The 25190-nt window shown below is 41.9% G+C and overlaps 2 protein-coding genes across 11 annotated transcripts in view; both read left to right on the top strand.

Annotated features, from left to right (window-relative positions):
- Positions 1–7633, top strand: part of KIAA0825 — a 173584-nt gene extending 165951 nt beyond the window's left edge. Inside the window, exon 19 of the mRNA XM_081321758.1 lies at positions 4664–7633. Within this exon, the coding sequence (XP_081177884.1) occupies positions 4664–4775 (112 nt within the window). The 3' untranslated portion in view covers positions 4776–7633. The remainder of the gene's footprint in view (positions 1–4663) is intronic.
- Positions 7634–17597: 9964 nt separating this feature from the next.
- Positions 17598–25190, top strand: part of ARB2A (ARB2 cotranscriptional regulator A) — a gene marked incomplete at its 5' end in the record, with an annotated part of 224307 nt that continues 216714 nt past the window's right edge. For 6 of the 10 annotated variants that reach the window (XR_014025682.1, XM_081321746.1, XM_081321752.1 and 3 more), the window contains one exon: positions 17600–17618. Coding sequence is in view for 1 of the 10 variants with exons in the window: in XM_081321747.1 (XP_081177873.1) it covers positions 17598–17618 (21 nt within the window). Of the gene's footprint in view, positions 17619–17982; positions 18049–25190 lie in introns of those variants that run through there. The other 4 variants (XM_081321754.1, XM_081321756.1, XM_081321747.1 and 1 more) reach the window with 3 other exon arrangements.

Raw genomic sequence — 25190 nt, 5'->3', positions numbered from 1 at the left:
ATCCACAGCATTCCTCTGGTCGACTAATTTTGTCACTTGGTCAAAGAATGCAATAAGATTTATTTGGCATGATCTGTGTTTGAGAAACCCATGTTGCTTTTGGTAATGACTTTGTTTGCCTCTAGGTGTTCGCTGATTCGTTGCTTGATTATCTTTTCCAAGATCTTCCCAGGTATTGTGGTCAGGCTGAAAGGTCTGTAGTTTCCTGGATCCATTTTTTTTGAATATGGGAACTACATCAGCTCTTTTCCAGTCGTCTGGTAGTTCCCCAGTGCTCCAGGATCTTTGGAAAGATGATGAAGTGGTTCTGATATCACATCTGCCAGTTCCTTCAGATCCTTGGGGTGTAATCCATCTGGTCCTGGTAATTTGTTCTTCTTCTTTAATTGGAATCTTTAGTTTCTTCTGATTCCCTTTAATATCCAACCTTCAAATTCTCATCCTAATGAATTTTAAAGAATTTTTAAAAAGCATTTTTGCAGCAAGATTTATTTCAGTTAATTCCAAAATCTTATTTAGAATCCATCTGCATCCTTAGTCTATTTGTAACTTGCCCAAATCAATCACCCTTTTACTCTTTATACTTCTCCTATTTTTTAAAGTCTTTAAACTTGTATTTAAAACTTACTTTCATAAAGATTGAAGGAAACTCACCTGGTGTTTTCAGACTTGTCGATCCAAAGATTCTTAATAGTTAAATATTTGTATAAATAACTGTATATCAATATTAATAAAACATGAAGTCTAAATTAACAATAAATAGTATATCTATTAAAGCAGGGCTTTTCAGCCAGTGGTACGGGTACCACCTGTGGTACATTGGCAATTGGCATGCGACCATCCTAGAAAAGTAGCGGGGGAGGGGAATGAGCTGAACTGGTAGCAGCACCACACAAGCCTGAGCGAGAGACGGATGGAGCTGCAGGGCTGCCAGGGCTCAGCAGAAGCGCCAGGATCAGTGCCAGGCTCCAGCTGGAGCTTGGTGCTGATCCTGGCGCTTCTGAGCCCAGAAGAAGCGCTGATCAGCTGGAATGTTGCAGCATCTCCAGGGTCTTGTGATTTACATTCAGATGCTTAGCAACTGATTCATATTTATGATTGTCACAGTGTCCCAGGTCATGTGAAGTGACCAAAACCTGCTGCAACCACCCAGCAGAAGGGGGGGAATAAAAACCAAACACCCCCCACCCGACCCCCGCTGCCAATCCTCAACAGAACTGCTCACAACAATGAAAACCTTGGACAGGAGGAAGAGCGCCACCGGGCAGGCAGGCAGATATCTCGCTCGGCTGTGGCTTGGGGGGCACTTTTTTCAGTGCCATTGTAACTTCGAACAATCACTAAGCAAACTGTTGTAAGTCGAGGACTACCTGTACTTCATCACTTTTTTCCTTTTTTTTTTTGGTCATCATGTTTTTGACACCGTGCTAGGTGACTGGTGGTACTCGGATGTTGCCATATCCTAAAAGTGGTATAATGGGTGAAAAGGTTGAAAAGCCCTGTATTAAGGTTCCCCTCCTGCAATGTACACTTGCAATTTAAGGCTAAAATGGTACATCCAAACAATTCTCTTACTGAGAAACCCTACCCAACTATATCATTTTGGTGAAAGGTAGAGCAATTGTCTAAGGTAGCAGTTTTGTTCCTCTAACTTTTTAAAAGTTGACTCTTTTCATTTCAAGTACATTTTTAAAAAGCAAATTTGATTAAATTATTTGGATTTTGGGGTTTATTTCATATAGTCCATAGTGGCCTATTGTTTGTGTAGTCTTCAGAATGCATTGCTTAGCATGGTGGGTTTTGAAGTATGCGTTTGTGTCCAAATTCATGTATTCTATTGATGCTCTTCTGTGGGATGCAGATGCCTTTGTGCGAATATATATGAACATACACACCCAGCTACCATGCAGACAACTATGCAACTGTTCTAGAATTGGTATCTAAACTTGGAATCAGGTACTCCCCCAATCCGAGAAAAGATAGAATTCTGAAAGCCAATTTTACATGGATTTTTATCATGGACATTAAATATGACATTATATTTTCAGAACTACAACCTATACATATCCAGCTAAATCTTTAACTGTACCGTCCATACAGATAAGAATATTGACTTGAACATCTCTTATAACTTATTTTCCATTTCTATATTTTTCACATAGTATTGATATTTACAGTACTCACATATGTACAGCAATAGAACATGATTTTGTTCTTTAACTATAAAAGAAAATAATTACAGAATGTAATTCCACCCCAGCTCATGATGTTAATCTGATTCGTATGAGTACAAGATTTAAGCATATGTACATGACTATAAATTATGACAACATTAATTCTACAATTTGTATGAAAATAAAATTGTCTGGGATAAATTTTCAAAGTTGTTATGATTGTTCTTTTACTCATAAACAAAGTATTCCATACTGTCACTAAGATTTGGACCAAATTATTACATATTTGGACAGCAAATTTAATTTAATCTTTGAACGTGCTAATGTGATCCTAAATAAGGTATGTGCCAGTTATAGATTTAATAGACTTATCTGAAATTCACATTGTTGTTAATTTGGAATAATATAAATTGAAAGCTGGCAATTCAGCTCACAGAGCCAGGATTTTAAAATGAACACATTCATCTAACTTGAACTGGTATGTGATCAGATCTTGCCAAATGATGCTGCCAAAATAGTGTAATATATTTTGGATATGCTAATAAAGACATTTCTACTGTGGACATCTCTGGAGCTTTCAGTACTAAGTTCTGCTTTTTATTCAAATGAAAATAACTTCTTGGCATCTGAGCTTCTTATATGTCTGGATTTCTTTAAACGTAATAATGCAATTACATCTAACCAGTATGCAAATTATACTTGATAAACCCCTAGGTTTTCATTTTAGAAATCAAATTTTTATCACTCAAATAGCGATAGACATTTTCAATAGGTATAGAAAACTGTTACTGATGATGGACCTTTCTTACTGAACTGAACTGTCTTAAGATTATTTTTAAGTGGATAAACAGCTTGTCATGTAAGGAGTATCTCAGTGCCATATTTGTGTTACTCAATTTCACAAACTTTAAATGTTTTATTTTATTTTTTCAATGTTTTATTTATAGTTTATGTTATATGTAAAATAGGAAACATCTTATTAAGATAAATATTTCAAATTAAATTTGTGATCTCAAAACACCTGAGTCATAAATTCATATTGTTACTAGACATGTGGGATTCATTCTTTGTGATACACCATGGAATAGAAAAAGAACTCTACCTATTAAATTAATGTATTTCATGTGAAATTATTGGAAGATATATGACATACCGGTATCTGTTTGTATTTTCTGACTTTATTATTCTTATTTTCTGCTTTTCTCTTGCATCCTTTCCCCCACTTTTCATGGGTATATCAAACCTCTTACTCTAAATTAACATTCAGGACATTTGGATGAAATCTAGTTTTCATATGATCAAATGCCCAGATTCACCTTGTAGGGAAGATGGGCGGAAATATTTTTAAATTTAATTTGTTAAATAAATCAAATATATTAATACATTTATTAAAAATAAGTAAACAAATGTACACAGTCTGAATTCCAAGTCTGTCCATTACCAAAACAACAGACAGGTGGAAATTGTCCCTCCCACCCAAGAGAGAGAGTTACTTCAAGCCCTGTACATAGAACAGGCTAGAGAAAGAAGAGTACAAAATTGAACATTGTAGTATAAACAAAACTTGAAACAAAGCAGTCACTGAAACTATTTTGTAATGGCTTATTTAGCCTTTTCTTCCTAAATCAGAAATTATTTTGTCTTGTATCTTTGTATTCTTCTGTCTGTTCAATCCAGCTTGCCCAGAAGTCTGGCAGGTTATATACAAGTATTTCCTTGTTGTTCTGCCTTGCAGCAATGCATTAAATAAGTGAGAAAAATATATGCATTATTAATAAATTGGTAAAATGAGTACCCAGAAGATTATATCTCTCACAACTATGCTGGTGTAGCTAACATTGCAAAGGTCAGAAGCAGGTGAAGTTGAGCAATGTGCAGAATAATAATGCTAAACATGGACACTTAGCTGACTCCTGTGCAGAGTTTCTAAGCTGGCTGATTCTGGAATGAGTAACCTTTGCTTAATAATGACAACTCAGAAAAGAAATGCATGGATGGAAGTTTTTTTTACCACTTATCTATCTTCCTCTCTCTATATTGAGATATAAGTTTCTAAGACATCCCTTCTGTCTATAATTACTATAGGGATAAGAGGCTTCTAGTGCAGTCAGAGATGTAGAGAGCTCAGAATCTTATTATTTGTTTGCTGATAGGCACCGAAACACAGAGGAACAAATTCTGGTCTATTTTGTTTACATTCCTTTTATAATTTACAGCAATAGCTCTATAAGCTAGTAAATAGATTCAAAAGAGAACCTGAACATAATAAAATTGAGAAATTTACAGAATGAAATATTCTGAGACTTTTTAAAAAAATTATCTATCAGTGCTAGATTTGTAAAAATAAAAAAGGTTGCACAAAAATATAAGAAAATTGTAAGCTCAGTTATAATCTAATAATTGTAATATGTTCCCATAATACAATGCTAACAATAATTTATTTTTATTCCAGTGTGGCTAACATAAATACCTCATAAATTTAATTTCAGATGGGAGATGAAAGAGAAAGAAACTCTGAAAGAGGAAGAAAGAGCGATGCTAGAGAAATTACAAAAAAATTACCTCACACCACCTTCTCTTACCTCAGAAGATAAGGAATAACAGAGGACTTGATAAGAAATATCTTTTAGTTATGCATTCTTAATGTCAAATAGATTTTTCTGAAAGATGGCATTCAAAAAAAAACCTGCTACAAATTTTGTACACATTTTATTGTATTGGTATTTTCTAGGGAACAGCTGCATCTTATATTTTATAAATGCTTTTTTAAAATTTTCTCCTAATATTTTGTCACATGCAATATGAGAAAAAATAGTTTTAACAATTCTTAATATAATAGTAAATTATATATATCTCACAGCATAATATACTAAAATCTACAGTAGAATGCCTATGTGTGTGTGTGTGTTATGAAAGCATATCTTAAACATGGAGCTCTTCCCTTGTCTCTTCTATGCTCTTAGCTAAATATTACTATTATAGGTTCTTTTCTGAGTATTTTCTAGAGAGTTGCATATGTGTTACAAGCAAAAGTAAGAATGATAGGTGAATTGCTCTGCTTGATTTGCTGGCATTGCCATTACAGTAGTCCTTGTTTAGTGACCATTCAGTTATGACAGTGATCAAAAAGTAACTTTGTGATTAGTCCTCATATTTACATCTGTAAAGCAAAGGAAAGATGAAGTACAATCATAAGTACAGTCACAGTTTCACTTAGCAAATGTTTCATTTAGCAAGTTTCATTTAGCAACCAAGTTGCTGGTCCTGGTTGTAGTTCCTAAACAAGGACTACCAGCATAGTTACACTCACACATGTAACTGCTTTCTTTTTACATATAGTTCTCAACCTACAACTATTCATTTAAACAGTTCAAAGTAACAACAGTACTGAAAAGGTATTTCCAACCGGTCATCACTCTTACGACCATCGTAGTATCTCCATCATCAGTTGATCAAAATTTGACAACTAGTATGTAGTTATAATGGTTGCAGCATCTCAGGGTCATGTGATCACTATTTGTGACCTTGCCAGCCAGCTGCTAACACAGAAAGTCAATGGGGGGAGCCTAATTCATTTAACAACCATGCAATTTACTTAACTGCAGTGATTCACTTAACAACTGTGATAAAAAAGGTTGTAAAATTGACTATGACTCAATTATGTCCCTAATTGTGGTCATAAGTTGAGGACTATATTTGTGTGTCTATATTTCTGTATATTTTTCTGTATTTTTTTAACAAGAACACAAAGGAGAAAACTGAGAAGATAAAATATCACAATCCACCTTTTGGTCATATTGAAGAAATATGCACATCAGATACTACAAGGATGTACATCTCATATTTGGAAGAAATTCCCGCTCATGGGCTGTCTTTGTAGAAAGATAGCCATATGCGGCTAGACACACCTTGACTTTATTGGAAGAAGATTTGAATTTAATTTTTCTTCTGACGAGAAACTGAAACCTTGGAGTAATTCTTATTTGATAATGGTTGCTATAGGCATTTAAGAGAATCAACTTCAATCAGCTACTAAATAACAATTTTAAAACTATCAAAATTCTACAAAATGAATATAATTTATATAGAAATGACAGTTAAAACTACACTGCACAGCCTTGAAGCCCTTCTGACATTAGAAACTAGAGATTTTAAAGTTATTGGAGATGGCCTTTGGTTAAGGTCACAACCTAAGCTATTATTAACAAAAATTAAATATTTCACATATATATTTGAATAATCTCCCGTAAATTTGGGATACCCTATAATTCCCAATGAAAGGCTCCCAGTTTTAAAGAATACAGGTAGTCTTTGGTTAACAATGGCAATTGTGACAGGGATTTCCATGACCAAGAAACACTGTCATAGAGCGCGATGCCTCATGAGTGTGCCAGCGAAAGAAATTGCAGCAGTTCTGGCTGCCTTTGTTAAGTGAAGACATCACCTGGCTGCCATTTGCCTACTTCCTGCTGGTTTCCATATTGACTTTTTTTGTAGGCAGCTGGCAAAGGTTAGAAAAGATAATCACATGACCGTAGGATGCTGTGATATTACAAGCTAGTCCTTCAGATTGTGATCATATGATGATGCTACAATCAAAGTTAAGTACATGGTCCATTCATACTTACAACTCGTTCAGTGCTGTTAATCTGTTTGTAAGGCTTGTAAGGTCACTGAACAAGTGGCCATTAAGGTTCATCAGTAGTAAATGCATTTATTATAAATTATAAACTTAGCTTATTCAGAAAAAAATATCCCTATGGTCTGTAGGATCCTCACAAGATGTTTACAAGGTGTTGGCTCTCAGCCTTTTTTATGCTGAAGACATTAAATTTTGTACATACGTTAAGGGCTTGTCCACTTGTATTTCCATGTTGCTTGGCTATTATTGCTATAGTGAACCAAGTTCTTCAAAGGCAGTTAAGGATTAAAGATGTTAATATTTTATTATATCATGTTTAGAGAGGTGTAGGATAAGAGATATCTTGCATTTAACTTTAAGACAGATGATTGGAAAGGGTGCTATTTTGCCCAATGTTCTTCTTTCTCTTTTGCCTTAACCTATCAATCATTTCCATTAGACTAAATATTTAACAAAAATATTTGGAATCTCTAAGGTGAAGTCTATTATGAAACAGCTCTCACATCTTATAAAAGCAAAGAATTTCAACTTTTAGTGTATATACTGATGGAAATCAAGAAATCATAATGAAAAACTTAAATTAAGTTGCCTGGGTGAGATGCTTCTGTTTCTGTTTACAGATTTTGAAGATTTCCAGCTATATATTCAGGAAACTTAGCTAGATTTCTCCTTTGCAAAGAGTGCTACAGCTGCGTGCTTTCAGAGATAATTCATACTCACAATTTATATTCATGTTTAATTGTTAAGCTATTATGATAAATAGTTTTATATATGGATACAATTTGTTATTATATATCATCTATTAAACAAAAATCTTAAATAATTTGACCCATTTTGGGTTCCTTTTCTTTTAACACATTGTGTATTTATGTCAATAAATCAAAATATATGAGGTCACAGCCCCAGACTGCATATAAAAATACAAGGTATAATACAATGTATGTTATAGCATGCATGATAAAAGGATCTTTAATCATGTTTAATCTATTTTGCTGTCGGCAACATACGAGTTTTACAACTATATACAAATAACTGCAGCAGCAAAAGTTATCTTGAGATCTAAATATATTAGTAATCCATTGCAAATGTCTTAATAAAAGTTACAGTATAACAGATTCAATATACCCATCTTTACAAGCATAAAGCTTTTCAGCATAAACTATTTTGCACTATTTCTAATGCTGCTGATGGGAAAATATTAAACTGCAATATTTGCAAAGGTCTTTCAAAATGTATTTATAAGTTGCTCCAAATGTAATACTAGTTTGATATAAAATGTATATTTTATATCAAAGAATCCTTTTTTGAGAACTAGCATTGTTTTATCGCATCTGAAGGCACATTTCACTTGAAAATCCACTTGTAATTTGTCTTTTATTGGGATTTTCTAAGAGGAATAATATTTGAGTAAGATGTAACAGACCCTGGAGATAAAAGTGAGTTTTTAGCCGATATCTGCACACACCTAGCCATATTTTGGTTTTTATAAGGTTCACCTCCAAACATAGAATAACATTACTCACACACTTCCTTACCTAGAATAACTTCCTCTGGACTCTCTGGTTCCTCAGCTAACATATGGATTTAACTCAGCACTATTTAGGAACTGTAGCAGTATTTTAGCTTCAAAAGGAGTTGGCACATACTAGGTGTTTCTGGATAAAAAGACCGAAATCCTCCTGAAGTCTCTGACCATACAGAACAACGGATAGTATCAGATATAAAAGTATCAATTCTTTTAATCCAAAGCACAAAACCCAAGTACTTAAAACAAGGGTGTTGTTCTATTTTGTGTTATTTTTTTTATCCCATTTATATCCTGCCCTTCTCCGAAGACTCAGGGCAGCTTACAATCTAAGCACAAATCAATGTGCTTAGCAATAGCCTTCATTCTATGTATATGCCTGCTTATTAGGGCTTTCGCCCCCCCCCCCCCAAATGGCATTATTACAAAGTCAGCTTAATTGCCCCCAACAATCTGGGTCCTCATTTTACCTACCTCGAAAGGATGGAAGGCTGAGTCAACCTTGAGCCTGGTGGGATGCGAACCTGCACTAATTGCAGGCAGCTGGTGTTACTTAAGGAGGCATTAGCCCACTGCTCCACCAAGGTTAAGCAGAAAGTTAAGCAGAATTTTTTGAAGTCCCTCAGAAATTGCACACACATTGTTTTCTCAAAGTTTATTTATAATGAATCATAATCATAATAGTAAAGTTGGAAGGGACCTTGGAGGTCATTAACAAGATCATGCTAAGAGTATAATGGGATGATAATGAACTACGTATAGTTACTGAATACGCTCACTATATCACAGATGAGTTAAATTATGCTAATAGAGGAACACATTCCAAACCCAGTATGTAGGAACAATATATAAAATGATTTTTCCTTTTGAAGGGGTCTCTCATCTTGTATGCAGGAGGGATTTCTTTTTTTACTTATGCATATATAAAGATATTAATATACCTTTCAGCTCAAATCCTATTTTGGCAAAGGCACACCGGGCTAAGAACCATTAACAAATTTTTCCAAGAAATACAGCCTCTTTGCAGCCTCCATACTTAGGTCACCAGATCTTCAGATGGCAAAGTCATGTCTTCAGAATCTTGGGAAGGCCAGCATGTTCGGGATATTCTAAAGCAGAGGTCCCCAACCTTTTGAGCACCAGGGACCAGCTCCATGGAGAGAGCTTTTTCTACGGACTGGAGGGTGCGTGGTTTTGTGTGCTGCCTGCATCTCGCGGATGGGGCTTTGCTTGTTTGTGCGGACCGGTTGCTGGCATGCCGCAGCCTGATACCAGTCCATGGACCGGGGGTTGGGGTCCCCTGTTCTAAAGAGCACGTGCAATGGCAGAAAAGACTTTTCTCCTGGCTCCTGTCACATGATGTTCCTTTGTGGATAGGACCCACAACATGCCCTTCCAGATGGGATGTGATTGGAGAGGGGCAGTCCCTCACATAACCCAGCTCATGACATGTGGGGCTTTATAGATCATTACCAGCATCTTGAATTGAACCTGGAAGCAAACTGTTAACCAAAGTAGCTTGCAGAGTAGAGGTGTAACGTGCTGATACATTGGCACTTATAACTGCCCATGTGTTGTGACTCAGGGCCAGCCTGTGGGTCCGACAGCCGGCTCTGATGTATCGGATGACTCAGATGAGGGGGAGGAGGGAAACGAACCGGCTGATGATGGTTTGGAGGCTTTGCAGAGTCCTCAGCCGGGGACCTCTTCTCAGCTGCGTGAGCCCGAGAGTGCGGAGGAAGATGACCCACAGCTGGCCCTGTTCAAGGACGCCCGACGCAGGAGGCAGTCGAGCAGGAACAAACAAAGAAAGGCTGCGGGACTCCTCGGGAGGAGGCACAGGGAGACCACGCCCTGAGCTCTCTATAAAAGGAGTGTTTGGGGAGGGGCTGGTTGCTGAAAGCAACTTTTCCGCTTGAGAAGACTAGCTCTAGTGTTTTTGTTAACTGCGTAATAAATCTTGGCAGATGCCTTTTAGCCTTGGACGCTCTCCAGTCTCTTCTTTCTGAATAGGGGTTTGCCTAATTACAAGGCCAGAAGAGGGCTGACTCAGAACAGTTTGCTTTCAGCCACCCACCCCTTATTACTACGATGGAGCAGCTTCTTGCCGAGAATGCCCAGCTCACCCAGCAACTCACTTTGCTGGCAGCTCAGGTGGCTCAACTGCAAGCTCAGGTACATGCTGCACCCCCACCCAGGAGGAAATGTCAGATAGCTATGCCGGATAAATTTGCTGGTAATCCAGAACTGTTTCCTGCCTTCCTGGGACAATGCCAGCTTTTTATCAGCGTGAGAGCAGCTGATTTCCCCACTGACCGAGATAAGGTGGGATTCGTGTTGAGCCTTCTGTCGGGAGATGCAGCTCGTTGGGGCACGCCTCTGTTGGCACAGCCTAGCCCTTTGTTGGATAACTTTGGGGGGTTTTGTGACAATATGCGCCTCTTGTACGAGGACCCGATTAAGGCGCAGACTGCCACCCGACGCCTGAAAGCTTTGAGGCAGGGTCAGCGCCCTCTACAGGCCTATATCAGCGATTTCCGGCTGCTTAGCCAGGATTCCGCCTGGAATGAGGCTGCGCTCGTGGATGCCTTTCAGGATGGCTTGTCAGAGGAGATGTTGGATGAGCTGGCCCGCGTGGACATTCCCTCAGATCAGAATGGGCTGATCCATCTTTGTCTGCGGATCGATGCCCGGCTGCAGCAGCGAAAGAGTCGCCGTGCCACCCCTCAGACCCCTGCCGCCCCTGTTGTGCGTGAGCCCCCAGTCCAGAGGGAGGAGCCAATGGAGCTGGGTGCCGCCAGGTCCCGTATATCGGTGACGGAAATGGACAGACGACGATCGGAGGGGTTGTGTTTTTACTGTGGGGACCCTGGACATTTGGCTGCTTCTTGTCCAAAGAAGCGTCAGCGGGCATCAGTGACCAAGCCGGCCCCGAGAAAGTCCCCTGCTTTGCTGTCGGGAAACGGCCCGAGCCCGATCTAGACGGTGTGATAGATCAGACGACCCACCACGACCACGCCGAGCGACGCCATTCCGATGGTGCCTGTGAACCTCCACGGCATTTGATTTTGGAGGCACGACTGATCCTTCCTGGCAAGCCAGAGGGGATTCCGGTCCATGCCTTAATTGACTCTGGGGCTACCACTAACTTTATGGACTCGGCCTTCGTGGCCAAATGGGCTGTTCCTCAGTGTCCGGTGGATCCGCCCATGCTAGTGGAGACTATTGATGGTCGAGTGCTCCTGTCCGGGCCTATTACGGCCGCCACGCAACCAGTGAGTATGGCTATCAGTTCCCATGTGGAGGCCATTCAGTTCTACATCACTTCGGATCTGCACTTCCTCGTGGTCCTGGGACTGGCGTGGCTCCGGGCGCATGATCCACAGATCTATTGGTCTCAGAACTTGGTCACCTTCCCAAGTTTGCAGTGCGTGGACCACACCCGCCATATCTGTGCCGGCCAGGTGGAGGGCTCCTCAGGAGTTTCTTTGCCTCCCGAACTGTCCGACTTTGCTGATGAGTTCAGCGAGTCAGAGGCGGACCAATTACCCCCGCACAGGCCCTATGACTGTTCCATTGATCTAGTTCCTGATGCGCCTCTCCCAGTGGGGCGTTTGTATTCCATGTCGGAGCCCGAGTTGGCTGCATTGCGGGACTTCTTGACAAAGAATTTGGCTCGTGGTTTCATCCGGCCCTCGTCCTCGCCAGTGTCTGCGCCCGTGCTCTTCGTCAAAAAGAAGTCGGGCGAGTTACGGCTCTGCTGTGACTACCGGAAACTCAACGCCATCACGGTGCGTAACCGCTACCCGCTGCCCCTCATCCCCGAGCTCTTGGACCGACTCCGGGAGGCTAAGATCTTCACGAAACTGGACCTGCGTGGAGCTTACAACCTCGTCAGGGTTCGGCCGGGTGATGAGTGGAAGACGGCGTTTGGTACTCGCTATGGACATTTCGAGTACACGGTGATGCCGTTTGGCCTGACCAACGCCCCCGCTGTGTTTCAGCATTTTATGAACGACATCTTTCGAGATCTGTTGGACCAGTTTGTCGTGATTTACCTGGACGACATCCTGATTTACTCCCCGTCGCGTGAAGCGCATCATCAGCATCTCCGTCAGGTCCTGCAGCGCCTCCGGAAACATCGGCTGTTTGCCAAGTTGGAGAAGTGCCAGTTTTACCAGGTGACCATCGATTTCTTGGGTCACCGCATTTCTCCTGAGGGCATCGCCATGGAACCGAGTAAAGTTGAGTCGTTGCAGAGTTGGCAACCCCCACGTCGCGTGAAGGATGTTCAGCGACTTCTTGGATTTGCCAACTACTATCGAACATTCATTCCTGGCTTTGCTGCCTTGACAGCACCCCTTACCCGGCTCCTGCAGAAGAAGACTCGGTTCCAGTGGAACGCCCCCGAACAACAGGCGTTCCAAGCTTTGAAGGACGCCTTCATGAAGGAGCCCATCTTGAAGCATCCTGACCCGCAACGGCCGTTTGTCGTGGAGGCGGACGCCTCCGACATTGCCATTGGGGCCGTGTTACTCCAGGCAGCGACGCCCAACGGTACCCTTTTCCCTTGCGCGTATCACTCTCGGAAATTAAACCCCTCGGAGCGCAACTATACCATCTGGGAGAAGGAGCTGCTGGCCATCAAGGCGGCGTTCGAGGCTTGGAGGCATCATCTGGAGGGGGCGCGGCATCAAATCGAGGTCCGGACGGACCACAAGAATCTGGAAAGCCTGCAGACCGCTCGGAATTTGAACCAACGCCAGATCCGGTGGTCCCTCTTCTTTGCGAGGTTTGACTTCCGGGTGCGGTACATACCAAGCGGGCGCAACCAGAGAGCGGATGCTCTGTCCAGGAAGCCCGAGTACACCCGAGTGGAAGACAAGCTTCCGCCCAGGACAGTGATCCCCGTCGAGTCTTTTGCTGCGGTGCGGGAGCCGGTGGATATACGGTCTCGGATCCGGGAGGCGCAGCAGCAGGAGGCGTGGGTGGCTCAGCGGAAGGAAGAGGTGGGGCCAGATTCACCTTGGTCGGTCACGAATGGACTCCTGTATTATCGTGACCGGCTCTATGTTCCAGGAGGGCCACTCAGGGGACTCGTCCTCAGCCAATGTCATGATAACCCGGCTGCGGGGCATTTTGGCTTGTTCAAGACTCTGAACCTGGTCTCCCGTACCTTCTGGTGGCCCCGAGTCCGACACGATGTCCAGTCTTATGTCACCTCCTGCGTCCCATGCAGGCAGGCCAAGTCAGCGACAGGGGCCCCGCCTGGTTTACTGCAGCCTTTGCCAACGCCCAAGAGACCCTGGGGGGCTGTGTCCATGGACTTTCTGATGGATCTACCCCCATCCTCCGGCTTCACGACAGTGTTTGTGGTGGTGGACATGTTGACCAAGATGGCGCACTTCATCCCCTGTCGCGGCTTACCGTCAGCTCGCGCCACTAGTCGCATGTTCATCCAACAGGTGTTCCGGCTGCACGGCCTTCCCGATAGGGTCGTCTCCGATAGGGGGGCCCAGTTTACAGCCCGCTTCTGGCAGGAGTTGATGCGGGCGTTGGACATTAAGGTTTGCCTCTCGTCCGCGCATCATCCTCAGACCGACGGGGGTACCGAGAAGGTCATCGGCATCTTAGAGCAGTATCTGCGCTGCTATGTTAACCTGCAGCAGGACAATTGGGTGGACTATTTGGCCATAGCCGAGTTTGCCTTTAACAACTCGCAGCACACCTCCACGCAGATGACACCGTTCTTGGCCAACGTGGGTTATCACCCCCGGTTTTTCCCCCTTTCTCCCGTGGACTCACCGGAGCCGGCAGCGAACGAATTCATGGCGGAATTACAGGCGATCCATCGGTTGGTGCGACGGCAGCTGGAGAAGGCCAAGGCCGACTACAAGAGGTTCGCCCATCGGTCGAGAAGGGATACGCCTCCATTATCGGTGGGGGATCGGGTCTGGCTGTCCACCAGGAACCTACCATCTACTCGGCCGGCGAGGAAGCTGGACCACCGTTACCTTGGACCGTTCCCAGTCGAGGCCGTCATCAACCCGGTCGCCTATCGTTTAACTCTGCCACGTTCCCTGCGCGTGCACCCCGTCTTCCATCGGTCCTTGTTGGTCCCCGAACAACCGGCTTGTCCACTTCGCCAAGCGGAACCTCCCCCATCAGGACCTGGTGATGGCGACAGCACCCCCGAGTACGAGGTCGCCAGCATCAGGGATTCCCGCTGGCTGAAAGGTCGCTTCCAGTACCTGATCGAGTGGAAAGGGTACGGGCCGGAGGACTTCACATGGGAAGACGCGACCGCCGTTCATGCCCCTGCGTTGGTGACTGCTTTTCACGAACAGTTCCCATCCCGACCGCATCCGGATCGGCAGACCCGGGGGAAGGGCCCTGCGGTGCGGGATAGTGTTGTGACTCAGGGCCAGCCTGTGGGTCCGACAGCCGGCTCTGATGTATCGGATGACTCAGATGAGGGGGAGGAGGGAAACGAACCGGCTGATGATGGTTTGGAGGCTTTGCAGAGTCCTCAGCCGGGGACCTCTTCTCAGCTGCGTGAGCCCGAGAGTGCGGAGGAAGATGACCCACAGCTGGCCCTGTTCAAGGACGCCCGACGCAGGAGGCGGTCGAGCAGGAACAAACAAAGAAAGGCTGCGGGACTCCTCGGGAGGAGGCACAGGGAGACCACGCCCTGAGCTCTCTATAAAAGGAGTGTTTGGGGAGGGGCTGGTTGCTGAAAGCAACTTTTCCGCTTGAGAAGACTAGCTCTAGTGTTTTTGTTAACTGCGTAATAAATCTTGGCAGATGCCTTTTAGCCTTGGACGCTCTCCAGTCTCTTCTTTCTGAATAGGGGTTTGCCTAATTACAAGGCCAGAAGAGGGCTGACTCAGAACACCATGCCAGTATATTTTGTACCAGCTGAAACTTCTAAATGTTCTTCAAGGGCAGAAGTGGATGTGTTACAGTAATCCGTGTGGGAGGTTACCAGGGCATGAGTTATTGAGCATAGGGCTTCCTGGTCTCGGAATGGATGCAACTAGTGTACAGTCCGAAGTCATGCAAAGGGCAAAGACTATCTAGCCACAACTGCCATGTGTTCATTTAGTAGGAGTCTTGAGTTCAAAAGACTCTGGATTGTGCACCTCAGATCATGCCTACAAATGACCTCACCCAGCAGTTAAGTAGACATTAAACAGAAGTGGAGAAAAAACTTGTGGCACCACACAATGTGAAGGGATACCTCCAAACTCAGCGTTTTTCATTCCTAGTTCTTTCTGAACTCACCAACAGTCATTGAATCTGCTTGCCAGCTTCACTTTATATTGTACCTTTATTTGCTTTATTTCTTAGCAATCAGAAAGCACACATTTTTTAAATTTCTGGTTTCCATAATACTTAAGTATTGTTTGGTTGGCAAGATAGCCTTTAAGTATAAAGCAAACTTTAAAAATAAAAGTACAGCCCACCCCCAGTTAAGGGTATTATAGCCAAAGTTTAAAATGAACAATAGACAATGGACAGCCATCTTTCAAATTGAATGAAAACCTGTCCAAAAGGGCAGTTAAAACTATAGTTATTTAAAAAATACTGGAAGAAAATGAAAAAGTTTCTGAAGTCCAATATATTAAATATATATTACTTTTTAAGAGGATGCTTTGCTTTTTCTGAAACTAATTTCCAGTAAGCTTCTCTTCAAATCACACATGTCCAGCTTGACTTCTTATGCCATCGTAAGACTTTTTATGCTAAGTCTATGTTATTGTCTTGGTTGCAAACTAGACATGGTTTAGTACTATCTTTTTTCAGAATGTTACTTTAAGTTCCTAGTGATAGTATTACCCTGCAATTCTCTAGTGGAATCTCATCAAAGGACCAACAGTCCTAATTCTGCTTAACTTGTGAGCCCTGCTGATTTGAATACTGATTTAGGAGAATAGGGCTGAATTGTGCTAATACATATTGTAAAAAACAGAAAAGGTATACAAATTAAAGACTGGGTGTCCATATGAGGGCCAAGTTGAGTAAATAACATGTTTATTGCAATAGTAACACTACCTGTATTAGAAAGTTGTAGATACATGTAGGGACGCAGTGGCTCAGTGGGTTAGGACGCTGAGCCTGTCGATCAGAAGGTCGGCAGTTTGGCAGGTCGAATCCCGAGTGCCGCGTAGCAGAGTGAGCGCCTGTTACTCGTCCCAGCTTCTGCCAACCTAGCAGTTCGAAAGCACATAAAAATGCAAGTAGAAAAATAGGGACCACTCCGGTGGGAAGGTAACAGCGTTCCGTGCGCCTTTGGCGTCCAGTCATGCCGGCCACATGACCACGGAGACGTCCTCGGACAAGCGCTGGCTCTTCGGTTTTGAAACGGAGATGAGCACCGGCCCCTAGAGTTGGAAATGACTAGCACGCATGTGCGGGGGAACCTTTACCTTTTATAGATACATGTAAAAAGTGGAGAGTGTATCACAATTCATGCTGAAATTTCTGGATTCAATGAATGTCTCTACAGAACTGACAATGCCAAACGATTGCCAATACAGCAGGCACCTTGGCACTTTAAGAGTGATCTAAAAAAATCAGTTTTCTGATTTTGGGTGAGATTTAAAAGCAAGGGCCCCAGAAAGTTCCATCATAGCCAAAATACTTAGCAATACATCAACGTTATAAAAGGCTACTTAAATAACAAAAGTGTACCCTAAATTATGTAGGAGTCAGTCTGATTAAACTCAACAGTTTAATTCCACACAGCATACTAAACCCAAATATAGCCTTTTGGCTCATTTTATTTTTAGCTTAGTGTGATTTGTAAATTAGTTTACAGCTTAAGTTTCTGATCACATCCAACCAAGTGGGACTATTCAATAAGTCATGGCTACACAAACTATGATTTAGTTTAGCTAGGTCAGGGGTAGGCAACCTCGGCTCTTTTATGACTCACGGACTTCAACTCCCAGAATTCCTCAGTCAGCTATGCTGACTGAGGAATTCTGGGAGTTGAAGTCCGTGAGTCATAAAAGAGCCGAGGTTGCCTACCCCTGAGCTAGGTCTATCAGATTTGGGCTGCAAAAAACGCGGATGACCGCCAGACGGGAGTAAAAACAGGCGTTTCTTTGCCATGTCACTGCCGCCTAGTGGCCGACCGTGTTTCTGCAGCGCAGATTCCGCAGCCCGATTCCGCAAGCCGCGTGAACTCAGCCAAGAGCAAAGTACTTCCGAGGGAGCCAGTCCGCGATGCATCAGCTCCAGCTGTCACGTCATGTTTTTTTCCCCCCCTGAGGTAACGAATGTAAAGACGGGAGCTCATTCCGCAACGAGAGAAAACACGAATAACTTTCAAAAAACACAAGATACAGCTCCGACTACTCGGTCCCTGCCCACCAGGGCAACCCGCCCGCGAAAAGACACGCGCGGCGTTTTATCGTTTTGTTTGCGCCGCATCCGCCTTTCGAACTGGGGGTGGGGTGGGGTGGGGTCGGGGAGAAAGGAGCGCGAGCAAGAGCGCGAAAAGCCCGAACTTTTCGACGCCCTGGCCTGGCTTGACTTGACTACGTCGCGTCACCGGAAGCGGAAGCGGGGTTCGACATTTGCGAAACGGAAGGGGCGGGGTGGGGGTGGGTGGGTAAGCCAAAGCAAAACAGTAAGAGGAGAAGAGGCGGTGCGTCTCTCGGTAACCAGGTTTGGCCCCGCCCCCTTTCCCGGAACTGCAGGTACGTGTGTAGCCGCTGCGCTTTGCCGTACGCCGACGGCAGTCCAGGGCCTTTGCCCCTCCCGATCGGGCGGCGACGAGCCCTCCCGACCTCTCCTCCCCCCCCTCCCTCAGGTGTGGGCGTCGAGAGCGAGGAGGGACGGGGCAGTGCAGGGGAAGGAACCTTCCCTCCGCTTCTGGTCTGCGTCCTTGGCCTTCTGGGAGGCGAAGGGCTTCGCAGAGAACGTCGCTTTCCCCCCCTCCGTCTCTCTCCTATCGGCGGCAGGGCTGTGGTTACCTGCCGAGGAGGGGAGGCGAAAAACTCCGGGGCGGTAGCGACCCCGTGTCCCTGTTGGAGGGGAGGGGAAGGGGGAAGGGTTTGCCTGTCACACGAACAGGAAGTGCACGCAGCCGTCCTCGAGAACCGCGGGAACCGCTTTTTTTTTTCCTCCCGCTTCGGCGCGCGCGTGTTTTCGAGCTGCTTTTTCTGAGTCTTCTCTGAGAGTTCAAACCTGACCTTTCAGGCAGGTCTTCAAAGGAATGTGCCAGAACTTAGCCTTAAGGGACAGACTCGTCTTGGGTGGGGTGGGTGGGAAATAAACTCTGGACCTGGTTCTGGTTAATTTTGCTGTGCTCGATACAGGCAGGCGGCGTATTTGAGGCTGAGCTGGAGGTTTTAAAAGTGCGAGAGAAGTATTTTAATTTTTTTTTTTAAATTTTAATTCCATTTATATCCCGCCCTTCTCTGAAGACTCAGGACGGCTTACAAGCTTAGCAGTAGCCTTCATTCTATGTATACGCCTGCTTATTAGGGCTTTCACACACACCCCAAGCGGCATTATTACAAAGTCAGCTTATTGCCCCCAACAATCTGGGTCCTCATTTTACCTACCTCGGAAGGATGGAAGGCTGAGTCAACCTCGAGCCAAGTATCCTGATTTCCTGCAGAATAGTAGTAATACCTTGAGATCGGTCACTAACAATGTTCACCCCCGTGGAATTTTTAGTACTACCGGTACATCTTCCAAAGCTCCTCACTGAGAGGTCGTATTTACCAGTGTACATTAATGGTGGTATAATAAAGTATTCTGTTCCTAATTCAACTTGCAAAATAGTAACAAAAAGTAAGGTAGTTATCTTCTGCCTAATACCGGTGCAGTTGCTTTAGAAAGCAGTTGTAATTCTGCAGTACTCTAACTTAGATCTGTTTACTGTTGTTTGCTTAATCGAATTGTTGGGATTCTCACACACAAAAAATGCAGTCTGGTTGACTGACCATATTTTAAAAGTATGTTGTGCAAACTAAACTCGAATGTCTATGTTGTAAAAACTATAGCTCTTCTTGAGAAGTGGAACGTAGGGTTAGGTGGATCATTGATAGCTACTGGATTATGCTTTTTTCTTCAATATGCCAATAGAGAACAAAGAGCGTTCCATTCTATTATGTCACATAATCATTTTATCAGGCATTCTTCTCCAGCCTGACAACCTTCGTAGGTATTGAACTGCATTCTTGTGAACCCAGACGTTACTTTTAGCATCTGTGATGATAACAGGTCATAGTTTCACTATAGAACCATGTTATTAACAACTGCAGTGATTCATTTAACAGCTGTGTCAAGAATGGGGCAACTCAACTGTTTCACTTAGCAACAGAAATTTTAGGCTCAATTTGGGTGTATATGTGTTGTTGTAAGAAGAGGACACAACAATGTAACAGTGTAAAATACAACAAAGCAAAATAAGGAAATAAAATGCTGATGTATAAATGTTAATGCCTTTTCCCCTGAGGCACTGGTAATATTAATCAGATATTGGAAGAAGCTTTTATGTTTTTTTATAGTACAATAATAGTGTCAGGATAAATATTTACATAACTACTTTGCAGTTTCATCTTTATTGCCATCTCTTTCAAGAAGGCTATCTGATGTTTTATCTGTTCCACGGTCCCCAGAGAAAATAGGGAATACATCTGTAAGTTAGACAACAAAAATTTGGGACACTGATTCCCAGTGGTATAATGGAAAAAGCAAAACTTTGCAAGTTGGAGTTCTTGGAGTCTATTTTCTTATAATGCCCCAAAGTATAGGATGTAGATCACCAAAATGCTGTGGATATAGTATACTTAGATTTCAGAAAGGTATTTGATAAAGTAGACCTCAACCTATTCCTTGGTAAGCTAGAAAAACATGGAATAAACAACATCACCACTAGATGGATCTGTAGCTGATTGGCAAACCATACTCAACGAGTAGTCCTCAATGGCACTACATCCACACGGAGAGAAGTAAGCAGGTTCCATCTTCAATACTCTTCAATATCTTCATCATTGACTTAGATGAGGAAAATGAAGGGGAACTCATCAAATTTGCAGATGACACCAAACTGACACCAAACACCCCAGAAGACAAACTCAGGATCGAAAAAGATCTTGACAAACTTGAACAATGGGCCCTAGGCAACAAAATGAGTTTCAGTGTGGAGAAAAGCAAAGTTTTACATTTAAGCAGGAAAAACCACAGGTACAAGTACAGATTGGGCGAGACCTGGCTTAAAAACAGTAACTATGAGAGGGACCTTGAAGTCCTAGTGGACAATCACTTGACTATGAGCCAGCAGTGTGCAGGAGCCACCAAAAAAGCTAATACAATTCTGGGTTGTATAAACAGGCACAGAATCAAGATCACGCGAAGTATTAGTACCGCTTTATAAAACCCTAGTAAGACCACATCTGGAATACTGCAGCTAGTTCTGGTCACCATATCACAAAAAATATGTTGAGATTTTGGAGAAAATTCAGAGAAGAGCATCTAAGATGACTAAAGGCCTGGAGACTAAAACATACTAAGAATGGCTGCGGGACTTGGGTTTGGCTAGTCTAAAGTAAAGAAGAAATAGGATAGACATGATAACAGTATTCCAGTATTTGAGGGGTTGCCACCAAGAAGAGGGAGTCATGTTATTCACCAAAGCACCAGAGGGCAGGCCAAGAAGCAACAGATGGAAACTAACCAAAGAAAGAAGCAACCTGCAATTAAGGAGAAACTTCCTGACTGAGGATAATTAACCAGTGGAACAGCTTGCCTCCAGAAAACTTGGGTGCTCTGTCACTGGAGATTTTTAAGAAGAGGCTGGACAGTCACATATCTGAGATGGTACAGGTTCTCCTGCTTGAGCAGGGGGTGGAGTAGAAGACCTCCCAGGTCCCTTCCAGCTCCATTCTATTCTATTCTAATGGAAAGTAACCCTACACGATCCATGTATAAGTAGCAGGGGTGCATCTTTATTGATGTTTGAATGGTGGTTCAAAATATATTGTATATAATTGTCATGAGATTTGTTTAGGGCTATTTCCAACTGGGGATGAGGTGGCTCAGTGGGTTAGGACACTGAGCTTGTAGATCAGAAGATCAGCAGTTTGGCGGGTCGAATCCTGAATGCCGCATAGCAGAGTGAGCGCCTGTTACTCGTCCCAGCTTCTGCCAACCTAGCAGTTTGAAAGCACGTAGAAATGCAAGTAGAAAAATAGGGACCACTTACGGTGGGAAGGTAACAGCGTTCCGTGCGCCTTTGGCATCTAGTCATGCCGGCCACATGACCACAGAGACGCCCTCAGACAAACGCTGGCTCCTCGGCTTTGAAACAGAGATAAGCACCGGCCCCTAGAGTTGAAAACGGCTAGCACACATGTGCAGGGTAACCTTTACCTTACTTCCAACTAGATGATAACCTTGTCTTCCCATCTCTAAATTTCAGCCCTATGCAACATTTGAAGTATCACCTTGCCCTGATGTATTTTAAAGGGAGTGTCTGCCAGTTGCTCTCCTTTGGAATTGAAAAGATAACACTCACTATGCATTGGGCAATTGCTTAAATGATGGATCAATGTGTGTTCATATAAGGCAATGTGCCATTTGCATATTGCTGTATTTTAATTTCCAAAAGTAACACACTCCCATTATCTTATTCTTTGGTTATTGTCATGTTTATTACATTGTAAAATCTATTTCCGTAATTTATTATAAAAAATAGGATTACTATAACTGAAATGGTATACACTAATACAGTACAGTGTTATGATAAAGTTTGCTTATTCACACATACCTTTCACTTGTACTTCATTAAAATTGCTCTGAAAAGTCAATTAGAAGTTACCACTAACATTCTCTAATATACTTTTCTATGTTTAATACATTGTGAAATGCATAAACACTTCCCCATTATCTATTTATCACTTGGTATTGATATTTAAATGGTGTATCAGAGAGTAAGCAATTGTGAGCAATTTATTGTTTAACTATTTCAAGTCAAAATGTGTTATTCTAAAGAGCTTGCTGGAAGCCTTTGATCATAGATACGGTCATCGATTGGCTGGCATATTGTTTATATTGTTTAAATCCTAAAACCATTAAACAGGTTTAAGGCATTTTAATTAAAAATCTGATATACATTAAAAGAACACTAATAAAATGAGAAAATAAGATCAGTGTATCTTGTAGTCTCATAAAAACCAAAATATAAGCATAAATTGCTATTGTTAAAGTATCATAAATACAAATAATCTATGCATTTATAATTGGTAGCTAAAAATTTTCTAGATCTGTGCAATCATCTTCAGACTGGTACTAACTGAAAATCAGTCCCACCAAATACATTGGTATGCATGTTCAAGATTATTCTGTTAGATGACTATAATATATATATTGCACATATTCTTTGGAAAGTTAGATGAGGTTGCCAGAGATTTTTGAGATAGTGCAAATTTGATTTTGAAGGTTAGAAGCTGAGGCAAAACTGTGAGGTTCTATGTAATAGCTGGCTGTAATTGTGGGTGAAACACTTAGGTAAGTTTGGTTTTTAAAATTAGTGTCAGTGTTTATATTTATGAAACATTTTTTCAAGACTGTCTAAAAGAAAATATAAACTAAAGGGGAAAAATCCTGTAAAACTGTTTGGAATTAGTTTTCTTATTTAATGTAATGATGAAGGAAGCATGTAGGTAGCATGTACCTCCATATGATACCTTTTACATTATGTATAAAGTCTTTGTTTTTGCACTTATTCATTGCCTTTATGTATTGTTTTAATTGACATGTTTAACAGTTGAAGCACAATATCAAAATAACTACAGTTGGTTAGGTTATGAACTTGTTATGCTGACAAATAAATGGATTTGAGCTATATTTATTTATTTATTTTATTTTATTTTAATTCCATTTATATCCCGCCCTTCTCCGAAGACTCAGGGCGGCTTACAAGCTTAGCAATAGCCTTCATTCTATGTATATGCCTGCTTATTAGGGCTTTCACACACACCCCAAGCGGCATTATTACAAAGTCAGCTTATTGCCCCCAACAATCTGGGTCCTCATTTTACCTACCTCGGAAGGATGGAAGGCTGAGTCAACCTATAAAGATTTATTCCATTAATTGATAAATACAGAAATGTATCCATGCTAGAAAAATCATAGTTATGATGAACTTGAGTGAGAAAGAAAAGACAGAAAAAAATGTGTTTTTAGTGATAATTTGAAAATAAAAAGGAAAATGAATGTGGATGTGGAAAGAAGTAACTGGCAGCTGAGCAAGGAACAGCATATACAGGTTAGGTCAGAACTGAAGAGACCATGTGAGCAAAGTTAAATTTTGAATAGAATGAGAAGGGTGAAGGAGGCTAACAACTACAAAAGAGGCTTTCTTAATTATATTTAAATCTAAGGGAAAGGAAAGAAACAGTGTATCCATTATGTATAGGCTAACCCAGGGGTAGGCAACCTCGGCTCTTTTATGACTCATGGACTTCAACTCCCAGAATTCCTGAGTCAGCTATGCTGACTCAGGATTTCTGGGAGTTGAAGTCCATGAGTCATAAAAGAGCCGAGGTTGCCTACCCCTGGGCTAACCATACCTTGTGTTAAATGGTCTGCAGGAAATGACATTTTGTTGCTTTCTATCGGTAAAAGAGATTGGGGAAAATTGAGTACCCGGTAGTCCTCAACTGATCACCACAATTGACCCAAAATTTTTGCTGTTAAGTGAAACATTATTTTGCCCCATTTTATGATCTTTCTTGCCACATTTGTTAGGTGAATCACTGCAATTGTTAGTAACAAGGTTGTTAAGTGAATCTGGTTTCTCTTTTGACTTTGCTTTTCAGAAGGCCACGAAAGATGATCACATATATTTATTCATGCATTGACAAAAAGCTTGGAGTAAAGAATTACTTCATATTCTTTGTCTTAATCATACTACAACAGAGAAATATATATTTAAGAAAGTGTATAAACTTTATAATATAATCTTTCAAAATCAAAACTAATGTGTGGCTACAGATGTGCAGCAGCCAATGACAGGGAAAAGGATTAGCTCAGTTATTGCCGCTAAGCAGAATGAAATTGCTCCTGATCATATATCATCAGAAGCACTGCATTATGTGCCAGGAAGTGTGCTCAAAAAGTAATGTAAATGGAACACGTGCTGAAGTTTGTTAAGCAAACAGTGAATTTTTATATTCTTGAGGACTGTATCAACATCAATTTTCTTGAAAATGAAGGTGAAAAGGAAGGTTTATTTTAGTATACAGAACTTTGCTGACTTTCTTGCCATACATTTTTGAAGTTTTGACAACTTCACCATGAAATCAAAATTTTTGGAAGTGAGGGTAGAGTCACAAAAACAAGAAGAATTGGTCAACAGAGTTGGCTTTCATTGTAGATATTATGAAGCATTTAAATGAATGAATTTAAAATTACGGGGACAAAATCAGATTGGAATGTTTATTTCAATGTTTATTTTGTTCCTTTAATTTCTGCAATTATGATTCAAATATTTAACAATCACTATTTGAATTTTAAAAGCAATTTGAAGGATTCAAAATGGGTGAAAACAAATTTTATTAATCAGAGATCCTTTTTATAATGTTGAGAGAGTGAAAAATAACATTCAGATGAAACTTGAAATTTAGTGTAACAGTGATAAAAGTACTATATAACGAAGTTAGTGTTTCATATTTTTATTCTAAGTAAAACATTTTGTTGAAATGTGTATGTTTGCTATAAGAATGTTAATGTTTGGTAGTACATAACAATGTGAACATTTATTTTTACTCCTGAAGATAATTAAAACTTCACACAGGGCAAGATTAAAAATCAACATTTATTAGCC

The sequence above is a fragment of the Vipera berus genome (genome assembly GCF_964194415.1).
Source record: "Vipera berus genome assembly, chromosome: 2".
NCBI classification, from domain to species: Eukaryota; Metazoa; Chordata; class Lepidosauria; order Squamata; family Viperidae; genus Vipera; species Vipera berus.
Note: the sequence above shows the minus strand (reverse complement) of the source record. Positions and strands in the feature narration are given on the sequence as shown.